The sequence below is a fragment of the Cherax quadricarinatus genome, chromosome 66, assembly GCF_038502225.1.
Source record: "Cherax quadricarinatus isolate ZL_2023a chromosome 66, ASM3850222v1, whole genome shotgun sequence".
Taxonomy (NCBI): domain Eukaryota; kingdom Metazoa; phylum Arthropoda; class Malacostraca; order Decapoda; family Parastacidae; genus Cherax; species Cherax quadricarinatus.
Window position 1 is genome coordinate 21358475 of NC_091357.1, and position 14090 is coordinate 21372564.

Consider the following 14090-nt stretch of genomic DNA (forward strand, 5'->3'; position numbering starts at 1 on the left):
TCTCAGATAAAGAGCACGAGTGTCTTCTTGTGTGTGTTTGTAAAAGACAAATTTACAACGTTGCTTGCTTCTTCTCTTCCTTACTCTTCTACCCTAATTCTTCCTTCCCTCTCCTCCCTTTCCTACCCCGCCTTTCTCTGTTCCTTCTACCCTTCCCCCTCTCCCGTCTTTGTATAATTGATGGTATACAACCTCCTCTTCCCCTCTCTTTTCTCTTACACCTCCCTATTATTTTTTCCCCTCTTCCTCACCCTCTCTCCTCCCACTCCACCCCTTTCTTGCCCTCTGCCTCTAAATTCACCTACCCATTACCCTTAGTACCAGACGATAAACATTATATTTGTCTCAAAATCTGCAACACACAATTAGTAAAAGTTCTCCGCATTGACAAATTACCGGAGTAGCCACTATAGTCAAACCAAGCTACCACAACAGATCGTAATTCACACAACCTCAACAACACCACACTTGCCTCCACCAGCCTCGCTTATCACTCAAGTCAAGTTGCACTCGCTACATCCGTCCCGCAGTGATGGCCTCTGCAAGCTAAAACAATCACAAAACATCTATAACTCTCGTGCTAAGATTGGCAATAGAGTTGTAGATGCTAGAAATGTTGTGCATCCTGTGGATGAAAATAAATGGTATAAAATACCGACACAATGGAAACATTGTGGATCTTCACATTATTGTAAGTTTGCAATGCACAGTAATTCCGAAATAAAGAAATGAATGAGTGCAACAAACTTTCAGGGTAACGTTGAGGCGAGAATTTTGGGTAGTTTTAAATATATTACAATAAAAAAACTAAGCGCTAAACCCAAAAAGCTATAAGTTCGATGTGTATACTAGTGGGCTAATAGGCTTACGGCATCGCTTCTTCATTTACCTGTTCGTACGTCCACAGATGTCATACACTGGTGAGCCCCCACTCACCAACGTGAAGGATCCTTCCCTGAGATCATAGGTTGAACTCGAACCAAAGATCGTGGAACCTTTGTCAGCTATGGTGAGAAGCCACTCTCGTACCAGGAGAGTCTCGTGCACATCTCAACGTTTCACTTACAGAATCAGCCACTGCGTCGCCAGGTTAGGTAAACTTCGTCAGGAAACAGGACAAGTGTTTCCTGACACGGGTCTTAGTCAGATGATAACCCGCCGTTGGAGCTTTTGGTCATCTGACTGAGGCCTTCCGCTGGCTTACCGGTCCACCTCTTTAAAATTATGGTCAAAGTTACAACCGTTTTGTTCTTGCGTCGCCAGCCGTAGTTGTGACCAAATTTACATTTTCATGTTTTTTCTTTAAATTACCTAATATAACCCAATAAAACATTACCTTACCTAACTTAACGGAATATATATATATATATATATATATATATATATATATATATATATATATATATATATATATATATATATATATATATATATATATACACACACACACACACACACACACAAAGTTTCAGCAGAGTTAAAGGAAACGTTAAGAAACTGGCACTGGGAATTTGGTAGAAAATATTATTACTATTTTAATATTCTGGGGAAGTGCTAAACCCGTAGGGATCACATCACCTGTGGAATACACAATAAGGTTCGATCCTAGGAAGGGGAGGAAAACGTCCAGTTCCGTCAGTAGCACGCAGGAACCTCCCTTGAGGGAAGTAAAACGAGGCTAGGCTGCCCCTCGCATAAAGTGCAGGAGAAGCCTGTTGCACCTCGGCCACGGTGTGCTTAACATCTGAACCTTGGTCTCTTGACTCAGCGCATCTATTATTCTTTTTGTATTGGCTACAATTATCATTATTGGGACGGTCTCATTTAATATGGATACAGTTACCATCATTAAGGCATATTATTATCCTCCTAGCAGCGGCTATAATTATTATTATTAGGGCATGGTAGAATCAGCGCACATCGTTGCTTTTCCCAGACAAAACATTGTGCTTCATTGTTAATTATGATTACCAGTAATGAAGGTTCCGACGGGGCTGAGGGCTGAATAAATATTGTACAATTATGCAACCACCTGTCAGTGTGTACCAGCGCCTGAAACTCTTCTTGCTGTTGCTTTCCTGGCTACGTCAGTTTATGGCTCTGAGCCTTGCTTCCACATGTCTGGTGTTTAAACATTCACTTAGCGCTTATATGCTGCCCCAACCTCACTGTGGAGCTGAGAAAGGTGACTGTAGCACCTAGAGTATGGACAGGAATAGAGGACAAAAAAAGACAATACCGTGACTGGAATAACCCGCGCATAGAAGAAAGAAGTTTGTGACACGTTTCGGTCCGACTTGGGACACTGACTGATTATAAGCTATGTGCGGGTTATTTGTGTATGGACATGAATGTCTGTGTTGAAACCTGAGCCGATGAGGACTGAAACAGATAAATCCTGACTGAGTTTAGTACGAGCTGAGCAAAACCCAGGACTGAGTACGTAGAAAGAAGAGCTGTATGATTTATTTATGGCAGGATCAACGAAGAGAATTCACCCATTGTTTGTGACAATGTTAAGTGAAAACTTGTATTCTCACCTTAGGTAAGAGTGCTTTTGTTTCTACTGAAAAACTGACAAATTCCTAGGCTAGTAACCAAGGGAATTAGGAGTCCAGGGATGCCCCGTGACCCTCTGAGATCAAGAGGGTTACATCACGATCAAGAGTGTTACCTCCAAGGAATGTGGCCCAGAGGCCGCCAGATTATTATATTTAGGGGGAAGTGATAAACCTGTAAGGTCATGCAGGACCCTTCAAATGGGACAATCAGGTTTCAATTCTCTGGAGCAAGAGCCCGTCACCATTATGATGGAACCACAGGGGCCTCCTAACAGTGCAGAACACACTGGTTCTGCACTGTAGAATCTACTGACTTTGTAAATAAGGCACACAATGGGGGTTATGCTATTTTATTTGTAAAGAACTTTATCAAGGCATGATGGACGAAACGTCCTTGTGAATGAAATGCCACAGCCTGCCCATTGGAGTCACATGAATGAAGACTAAGAGGCTGGCCGGCTCTTCAATGCCTAGTCTAAAGACATACTTACCAGGAAAACTGAACAACACAATCATGTTTGAGACTTCGAAGATTATGAGACAGGAATATTTGTTTCACTTCTGCACTGATGTAAACTTTCAAAATAAAGCTTTTAGAAATGAACTGAAGCATTACTATATTTATGGTTATCAAATAAAGAGCTTTACAGCATCATCACATGAGGTAACATGAATTATAAATATGCCCCCTTTCCAAGGAAAAGTTAACACAAGTTATGCACGTTATTGGATAGGCTAGGTAAATTAGGATACATAATGTACCTCAACAAGAGGCTTCCTGATGGTGGTAAGGAGGACTTTGATCCAAAGAATTGACCCCTTTTCTTCCCCTTCCTTAGACTGAACCTGATTACCTCTCATTCCCCAGACACTATGACCCATAGTTTTTTCACTTCCCCCAAATATAATAATAATAATAATAGTAATTGATATATTATATTTATATCTAATTTAGCAAAGTTTGGTTAGGCTAGACTGCTTGGTAAGTTTTGATGCAAAATTAATAACAATATTGGCATATCAAAAATATGCAATATGCATAATTTGAGAAAACCACTTTCCTTGGGGAGGCGGACGAACAATTTTGAAGTGGCTCACAATATGCTATGAATATAATATTGTAATATAAAAACCTGATAACTAAAAAGCTCTCAACATTGTACAGGTACATACCAGTACATATGATAAAAAATTAGGTAATTGGGATTTATGGCAATTAAAATGCCAAATTTTAAATTATTTACCCAAAAATAATTAACAATATTTTTCATGTGCAGTATTATAAAAACAAAAAAAAATAACAATACAGTACAAAAATTATAGTTTTTGAATTGAAAATGTAATAAAACAGGTATGAGACAATATAATAGAAAATAAAACTATACTGATGCCTGTCCATTTCCAGTTAAATGTAACAAAAAAATATTGAAGAAATCCGGAGGTAAATGATTGTCAATATTCATACATAGCAAACAACCATTTAAAGTAAGTTTATTGTTGAAGGTATTGGGTGCCAATTGCCACTAGGGACTAGTCCTAGAAAAAGACTTAAAGACAAGTTCAACTTTAACAGCGTTGAAGGTCACGCTATGCCAAACGAATGTACCATTCACGGTAAAATTTTATAAATACAACAACTCACTCGCATGACAACTGAAAGTTTGCCTTGCTTTACCTAAACAAAAATTCATCATAATTGCCTTGCACACACGTAGTATTTCAAACGAAGAATGAGGCCGATTTAAAATACCTGTATACTGTATTAGCAATTTTTTAATACAATTGGAATCAAGAACAGAAGCTATCACCTTACTCATACATAGCTTTAAAGAGGTTTGTCATCTTTATTTGGTACCATTTCCTACTTTTTCTGAGAGTTATATCACAACTACTACATTCCATGCCTTGAAAATTGGAATACATATCCCTTATATACAATACACAAATAACCCGCACATAAAAGAGAGAAGCTTAAGACGACGTTTCGGTCCGACTTGGACCATTTACAAAGTCACACTGACTTTGTAAATGGTCCAAATTGGACCGAAACGTCGTCTTATTTGTGTATCGTTCCAGTCACGGTATTGTGCCTTTTTTTATTCCTTATATACAAGTGCTTCAGTGAAAAACCTCAGATACAGTATGCTGACCTATTACACGCTGATCACTAACAACCATAGAGACAACTGCTGCAGTGTGAATTGTGATCACTGACACATACCACAGCCTGGCAGTGAGAGGAGCCTCCAACACTCCTAGGACGAAATGACCCACACAGGTTTAGTGCCTCATAACAATACTACTGCTGCTACTACTACTACTACTAATAATAATTGTACAGGTACTCTTACCTGGAATAAAATTACTTTATTCAGTTTTATTTATAAGATGCTGAAGGAAAGTACAAATAATGTAAGAGAAAAAAAAAAGTTGTACAAGGTTGTGGTGCCCACACTGGATTGCATGCTGGTAACCTTAACAGCCTAACTGAACAGGCCATCAACCAGGAAGTCTAGTCCAGGACCAGGCTGTAGGAGCAATGACCCACCCCATGCTTAACGACATATAAACAACTGGTAGGACTTGAATTAGTTTCATACTACCACAAGATTACAAATTGTGAAGGACTGCCCCTCCTTCACAAGAGCATTTATTTACATGAGTAGGTGGCAGATGTGTGTGTGCATGTGTCATTGCAAAGGACAAGACTGCAAGCTTGAAAGTTGCCAATATGACTTGAAAGTTGCCAACATGACCTGAAAGTTGCCAACACTGACTTGTGCTGTTGGGCAGCAGTAGATAGTGAAAGCGCTGCAGAAGTGTTCCTTCTCCCACTAGTGGTCACTTACTCCCTGTGTCTACTTTCACAGCATAAACAACATTCTCTCACACTAATCATTGCACTCCATCTATATTATCTTGTATCATTCCTCAAGCATCTCTTTTTGTTTTTCCATGGAGCTCACAAAAACATTAGTATTGGTAATTATAGATGACCAATTCTTTTTTTATACTCTACAGTTTCAAGAAATTATATTTCATTTTAGATTTGCTATAACCATAGTTTTGATTTATAATGATGTCTTCAGAGGTAATTTATATATAATGTATATGGTACTGTACTGTAATTCAACTACTATACATTATTTTTACTATAAGAAGAAGCCCACTAAGTCATCTAATTAATTTAGAAAACACTGAATCAGCATGATTCAAAAGGTGTTGGTATCAATGACATCAGTAAAAACCAGAAAGAACAAAAAGGCACAATACCGTGACTGGAACAATATGCAAATAACCCGCACATAGGAAAAATAAGCCTGTGTGACTTGTCGATGGTCCAAGTCAGACCGATACATTGTCATGAGCTGCTTTCTCCTATGTGTGGGTTATTTGTGTGTCAGTAAAACCATTAAGACTTCAGAGTAAAAACACGAGTTTATGGTATTACAGGCACGATGGGTATGTCATTCGCGGAGCAGGATTAGGGTACTTTTTTATTATAAATTCTATTTTTAAATGGTGATATGAGATTTTTTAATGCAATGAGGAGAGTCCTCTTTTTATAAACATTTCTATGATACACACACAAAAGATGAAAATCATGATAAAATTATTACAGGTCATTAATAAAATTCACCTGTTTTTGTCTAAGATGAAGGTCTTTATTCCCTCTTGCTCAGGAAAATAAAAAGTTTCATTTGACAGGACTGGGAGGGGGACCCAAAAGGAAAATACATTCACCATATTATACTTCCTAGCTACCTTTCCAGAAAAAGTGCTCATGTCATGATACAATGACTCAGTGAAACACAACTGCCCCATCCAGCCTTCAAAATCCAGGAGAGCTGATAGTTACCCTTATTACTGTAATCAGGTCATGCAACTGACCATACTGTATATGTACATAAATACACAAAAGATATAAATCTCTTAATATCTGTTAGTGTTTCTGGGGATTACCTTCCCCACAGCCTGGTCTCAGAAAAAAATCTCTAGAATCACTAACAAATACAGGCCTCCTAGGTCGGAAAAGAAAATCGACAGGATTAAGACCTATATGCAGCACACAGGAAAGTAAAGATATATGTATGAAGGAATGAAACTTTTGAGATTTACCTATCATCTTTTAAGGTCTTTAACAACAAGACATTTAACATGTCTCCATTTCACATTAACCTGATAGGGTGGTAGTACCTCCCTTGAGATTTGTTATCTACCAACCTACTACTTATTCTGTATACTACATAAAATTAAAATGACAACATTAAATGCCTGTATTAGGAATTTTCCCTACAAAAAATTGATTAAGAGCTAGGAACTTGCACTTAACAAAGATGCTGAAGATGGGGGAGATGTGATACAAGGGTACAAATGAAAATCAGAAAAAATAAAGGCAAGATGATTAAAGATTATTCAGCAAAATTACAATGAAAACTTTGGGAATAAGTACAGCATATTTTAGATTAATAAACTTCCCTTACCTCCCAATACTCATAATATTAACAAGACCTAAGCTACTTAAGTTCTGTGGAATTACCGTAACCTGACAAACAATGTGATTATTATTATTATATATATAAGTATTCTCAAAAAAGTTTGAAATCCACTTGAGTCATTAAGTACAGCCAAATGACTTGGAGAAATATATATCAAATTTGCCAGACATACACCAAGTGCTCAGAAATACACAAAAAAGTTAACCACACAGGGGAAAAAAAAAAGACAATAAGAGAAATGTATAGCAACATTATTTGTGACAATTTGCGCTGAACTTCATCCAAATGGGGTTTAACCAAACCATTCTTGGTGTTTAACACCCTTTTAAATGGCAAGGAAATAGAAAGCACTTCTACTATCATTTACATAATACTGTAGTCATGGATAGGGCAATGGGGGCATTGACCCCCAAAATTCCCCTCCATTTGTATGATGAAATGCTAAACAGTGGAGATGTTAAATCATACTAAGTGAAATATTAAACAGGAAGTTACAGCCCTCTGAGCAGAATACAGTGGACCCCTGCCTTACGATATTAATCCATTCCTGAGAGCTCATTGTAAGCCGAAATTATCGTTAGCTGAATTAATTTTCCCCATAAGAAATAATGGAAATCAAATTAATCCGTTCCTGAAACCCCAAAGTATGAAAAAATTTTTTTTACCACATGAAATATTAATTTTAATACGCACAAACTGAAGAAGACATGCACAATTACTGCTCTACTAAGAATAGAATACATGACACTTACCTTTATTGAAGATCTGGTGATTGATGGGATGGGAGGAGGGGAGAGTGTGGAAGTTATTGTTTAGAAGGGGAATCCCCTTCCATTAGGACTTGAGGTAGCAAGTCCCTTTCCGGGGTTACTTCCCTTCTTTTAATGCCACTAGGACCAGCTTGAGAGTCACTGGACCTCTGTTGCACAACAAATCTGTCCATAGAGCTCTGTACCTCCCATTCCTTTTAAGACTTTCCTAAAATGGGCCATAACATTGTCATTGTATAGGTTGCCAACACAGCTTGCAGTAGCTGTGTCAGGGTGATTTTCATCCGTAAAGGTTTGCAGTTCAACCCACTTTGAACACATTTCCTTAATCTCTTTTTTTCAATTACATACTAATTCTAGCCCTTTTTACCACAGGGATGGCACTAGAAGCTTTCTTGGGGTCCATGGTGACTTATTTTGCAATTACAAGCACTAAAAACACTGGGATAATGTGAAATGTACCGAATGTATGCGTAGATGCGACTGCACTGGCTGGCTTGTAAATACTGGCGCTGAGGCCACACGTGGGACGCGTCCCGGACAAATCACGTAAGGCGAGTTTTTTATCGTGAGGCGAGGCAAAATTTTTGCGTTCAAATGCTTCGTATGGCGGATTTAACGTAACGCGATTACCAAATATTCTTATTAATATAGGACAAGTAATGTTATTAGTAAGATAAATGAAGCAATAAACATGGAGTGTGAGAGCAAATGTACAGTAACTGAAATAAATGAGAACGAAAGAGCAAGTATTAGAGAGCAAATATGAGTGAAAACATGAGATAGCAAGTGAGAGAGAGAGAGCCAATGTGAGCCAGGACTTGAATGAATAATAACATGTGTGTTAGAGGACTATTACATTCATAGGAATGTGCTAAACCTGTAAGGGTCATACAGTGCTTAGGGAAACAGGCAATCAGGTTCAATACAAGGAAAAGGACAGATTCAAGTCTCACTCAAAACATCAAAGGGTTACAAGTGAGTGAGAGCAAGTGAGAAAGTATGACTGCACGAACCAGTATGTTTGAGAGCTAGTATAACCGAGTGAGAGACCCATTATGACCTCAAATGAGAGCTGTATAACTGAGAAAAGCCAGTATGATCGAGGAAGAGTCAGTGTGATTGACAAACTGAGCAAATGAGAGCCGGTATGACTGAAGAAGTGAGAGCCGGTATGACTAGGTGAGAGCAAGTAGCTATGGCTGAAAGTCAGAGCCAATATCATAAGTGCAAGTCTGTATAACTAAGCAAGTGGTTGCCTGTATGACTGAGCAAGTGGGAGCCAGGATGACTGAGGGAGAGCTAGTATGACTGAAGAAGAGCCTGTATGACTGAGAAAGAGCCTGTATGACTGAGCAAGTGCCTTTATGACTGAGCAAGTGCCTGTATGAGGGAGAAAAACTATATGACTGAGGAGGTCAAAGCTTGTATGACTGAGGTAAGAGCCTGTATGATTAAAGAAGACCCAGTATGAATGAAAGTGAGAGCCAGTATCACTGACCAAGTGGAAGCCTGTATGACTGAGCAAATAACAGCCAGGATGATTGAGGAAGAATGAATCCTTATGACTGAGAAAGATCCAGTAAAACTGAAAAGTGAGAGCCAGGATGATTGAGGGAGACCCTATAAGATTGATTATTATTATATATTATTTTTATAATCATGGGGAAGTGCTAAACCCATAGTATTATACAGCCCTGTAAGATTGAGGAGCCTTTATGACTGAGCAAGCGAGAGCCAGGAGGGAAAGCCAGTATGATTGAGCAAGTAAGAGCCAGGATTAAGGGAGAGAGCTTATATGACTGAACAAGTGAGAACCAGGATGACTGAGGGATACAGCCTGTATGACTGAACAAGTGAGAACCAGGATGACTGAGGGATACAGCCTGTATGACTGAACAAGTGAGAACCAGGATGACTGAGGGATACAGCCTGTATGACTGAACAAGTGAGAACCAGGATGACTGAGGGATACAGCCTGTATGACTGAACAAGTGAGAACCAGGATGACTGAGGGATACAGCCTGTATGACTGAACAAGTGAGAACCAGGATGACTGAGGGATACAGCCTGTATGACTGAACAAGTGAGAACCAGGATGACTGAGGGATACAACCTGTATGACTGAACAAGTGAGAACCAGGATGACTGAGGGATACAGCCTGTATGACTGAACAAGTGAGAACCAGGATGACTGAGGGATACAACCTGTATGACTGAACAAGTGAGAACCAGGATGACTGAGGGATACAGCCTGTATGACTGAACAAGTGAGAACCAGGATGACTGAGGGATACAACCTGTATGACTGAACAAGTGAGAACCAGGATGACTGAGGGATACAGCCTGTATGACTGAACAAGTGAGAACCAGGATGACTGAGGGATACAGCCTGTATGACTGAACAAGTGAGAACCAGGATGACTGAGGGATACAACCTGTATGACTGAACAAGTGAGAACCAGGATGACTGAGGGATACAACCTGTATGACTGAACAAGTGAGAACCAGGATGACTGAGGGATACAACCTGTATGACTGAACAAGTGAGAACCAGGATGACTGAGGGATACAACCTGTATGACTGAACAAGTGAGAACCAGGATGACTGAGGGATACAACCTGTATGACTGAACAAGTGAGAACCAGGATGACTGAGGGATACAACCTGTATGACTGAACAAGTGAGAACCAGGATGACTGAGGGATACAACCTGTATGACTGAACAAGTGAGAACCAGGATGACTGAGGGATACAACCTGTATGACTGAACAAGTGAGAACCAGGATGACTGAGGGATACAACCTGTATGACTGAACAAGTGATATACAACTGATAGAGAGCCTGTATGACTTAAAGCAAGTCTGCATGATCCAGCCAGAGCCTACACGACCGACAGCCAGCATGACCAAGAAAAACCCAGCATGATTAAGATCAAGTGAGAGTAAGAAATCCTACGAGTTCCCAGATCATCCTCCCTCTCTCATCTCCAGTGTAAACACAGCATCCCCGCCCATCAAGTCTCCCCAACTTCTGCCTCCCCAACACCACTCTCCTTCACCCCGACGCCTCAACACCCCGTTAAATACCCCATCCCGCCTAAGAGGGCAGGATAAGAGGTCAGAGAGAGCCCCTCCTACCAGGAGAGAAAAGTTTTACCAGCTCTTACACCTGTCTCTTACCTCTGTCCGGCGGTGGGAAGGAGTTCAACTGTTCCTCATCGCGAGACACTTGCGTAATAATCGATGAAGCATCCATTGAACCATTTGCGTAAGATTAACGAGATGAGTTACAGTCCCTAGTCCATCGGAAACATTTAAAATTGTGTAGAACTGAGTACCATCCCACCAAAACCAAAATGGCAGCTCAACTTCTGAGTCGGAGGTTCCAGCAATACTCTCGGCCAATGATATTGTAAACAAAACCTATAAAGTTGCTCCGCGTCATCAATATACTTCCACTCGTCACTCATCCTCAACTACTACCATTGCTATCAAGTTTAATATAACTCGCGTTTGTGTTACAACCCCTAGAGGAGAGAAACAAAATTTGTTGCCATAATTTTAAGAGGGGTACATATACCCGGTGTGAGTTGCAACTTTCCCATTTTCTACTATTTCAAGGACAAGATAGTGTTACCAAGACTACTATATCACTACTAACTCATTATACTCACTACTCTCAACCAAATAAACACTCAGGCTCATTCATCGTACTTTTTGTTACGGCATTAAAGCGATATTTACCCTGTAATTGCATCTGTTTTTATTTTCCGCCACAAACCAGCTTGTTAGCTAGCAAGGATCCATTACCAGAGTTATGGTAACTATGCCAGCTAAATATTGCTTGAAATCTTATTATCGTAGTAAAATAGTATTTAAAACTAAACCAGAAGTGTTTATTGTAAACATCATTTTACACCAGTCAAGTATAATATATGTCAATACTGTAATAACAGGCGCTGTATAATCCTCTGGGTTTAGCGCTTCCTCCTTGATTATAATAATAATAATAATCGTATTGTAGATAGTCTTAATGACCTTGGTGTAGCAGATAGTCTTTTTAGTATGATAATAAGATGTTATCTTCATTGTAGAATAATAAGAAAATATTATAACCTTTATACTATAATAATAAGGTAAAAGGACCCCAATGGAAATAAGTCACTCTGTCTGACTTTTTTGGGTTATCCTAGGTTCCCTACACATATGCTGCTATGTATGATAATTCTATGTAACTGTATTTGTGTTTACCTGAATAAACTTACTTACTTACTTACTTACTTACTTATTTTTTTTTACAGTAAAACAAATCTTTAAAGCATTAGAGAATTATTTTAATTATATAATCAAGATACTAAAAGCAGAATTTGCTGTAAATATGCATATTTAACAGCAACGAGAGACGGCATTATAACGGACCTCGTATACAGCGACCTCAATTACACGTCTTCAACCTAAAGGAACATTATATGAGGAAAATAAATGATACTTTTCCTCCTTCGGCTGAATAATATCACCTGGGAGTTAATATTAACATCATTATACAGCTAATATCTCAAAATACCTTTGCGTTCACATAAAAAAATATTTTACACCTGTACTCTCTGTTTACTAAATATTTTTTCATTAAAATACAAATACAAACATATATATCTCACCTCTCTTATGATACACAAATTACTAGTTACATTTTTATGTCAATATAAAGTTATTTTCATATTTAGTCTTTGAGTGGAAAATGATGTTAATTATTTAGAGACGAATGCTACTGACCTCTGCTGCCTTGACCAGAGGGTAAGTGTTGTCACCGCAGCTGTTTGTTGTGTGAGGTCACACTGACCTTGATGTTGTCACCGCAGCTGTTTGTTGTGTGAGGTCATACTGACCTTGATGTTGTCACCGCAGCTGTTTGTTGTGTGAGGTCACACTGACCTTGATGTTGTCACCGCAGCTGTTTGTTGTGTGAGGTCATACTGACCTTGATGTCACCGCAGCTGTTTGTTGTGTGAGGTCATACTGACCTTGATGTTGTCACCGCAGCTGTTTGTGTGAGGCCACACTGACCTTGATGTTGTTACCGCAGCTGTTGTGTGAAGTCACATCTTGATGTCACCGCAGCTGTGTGAGGTCACACTGACCTTGTCACCGCAGCTGTTTGTGTGCGGTCACACTGACCTTGATGTTGTCACCGCAGCTGTTTGTGAGGTCACACTGACCTTGATGTCACCGCAGCTGTTTGTTGTGAGGTCACACTGACCTTGGTGTCACAGCAGCTGTTTGTTGTGTGAGGTCACACTGACCTTGATGCTGTCACCGCAGCTGTTTGTGTGAGGCCACACTGACCTTGATGTTGTTACCGCAGCTGTTGTGTGAAGTCACACCTTGATGTCACCGCAGCTGTTTGTGTGCGGTCACACTGACCTTGATGTTGTCACCGCAGCTGTTTGTTGTGTGAAGTCACACTGACCTTGATGCTGTCACCGCAGCTGTTTGTTGTGTGAGGTCACACTGACCTTGATGCTGTCACCGCAGCTGTTGTGTGAGGTCACACTGACCTTGATGCTGTCACCGCAGCTGTTTGTTGTGTGAGGTCACACTGACCTTGATGCTGTCACCGCAGCTGCTTGTTGTGTGAGGCCACACTGACCTTGATGTTGTTACCGCAGCTGTTGTGTCAAGTCACACTGACCTTGATGTCACCGCAGCTGTGTGAGGTCAAACTGACCTTGTCACTGCAGCTGTTTGTGTGAGGTCACACTGACCTTGATGTTATCACAGCAGATGTTTGTGTGAGGTCACACTGACCTTGATGCTGTCACCGCAGATGTGTGAGGTCACACTGACCTTGATGCTGTCACCGCAGATGTGTGAGGTCACACTGACATTGATGTTATCACCGCAGATGTGAGGCCACACTGACCTTGATGTCACCGCAGCTGTTGTGAGGTCACACTGACCTTGATGTTATCACCGCGGATGTGTGAGGTCACACTCACCTTGATGTTATCACCGCGGATGTGTGAGGTCACACTCACCTTGATGTTATCACCGCGGATGTGTGAGGTCACACTCACCTTGATGTTATCACCGCGGATGTGTGAGGTCACACTCACCTTGATGTTATCACCGCAGATGTGTGAAGTCACACTGACATTGATGTTATCACCGCAGATGTGAGTCCACACTCACCTTGATGTCACCGCAGCTGTGTTGTGAGGTCACACTGACCTTGATGTTATCACCGCGGATGTGTGAGG

The 14090-nt window shown here is 40.1% G+C and overlaps 1 protein-coding gene across 1 annotated transcript in view; it reads right to left on the reverse strand.

Moving 5' to 3' along the window:
* Nucleotides 1–11288, reverse strand: part of LOC128704005 (carboxy-terminal domain RNA polymerase II polypeptide A small phosphatase 1) — a 116720-nt gene extending 105432 nt beyond the window's left edge. Inside the window, exon 1 of the mRNA XM_053798895.2 lies at nucleotides 11014–11288. Within this exon, the coding sequence (XP_053654870.2) occupies nucleotides 11014–11089 (76 nt within the window). The 5' untranslated portion in view covers nucleotides 11090–11288. The remainder of the gene's footprint in view (nucleotides 1–11013) is intronic.
* Nucleotides 11289–14090: the final 2802 nt, after the last annotated feature.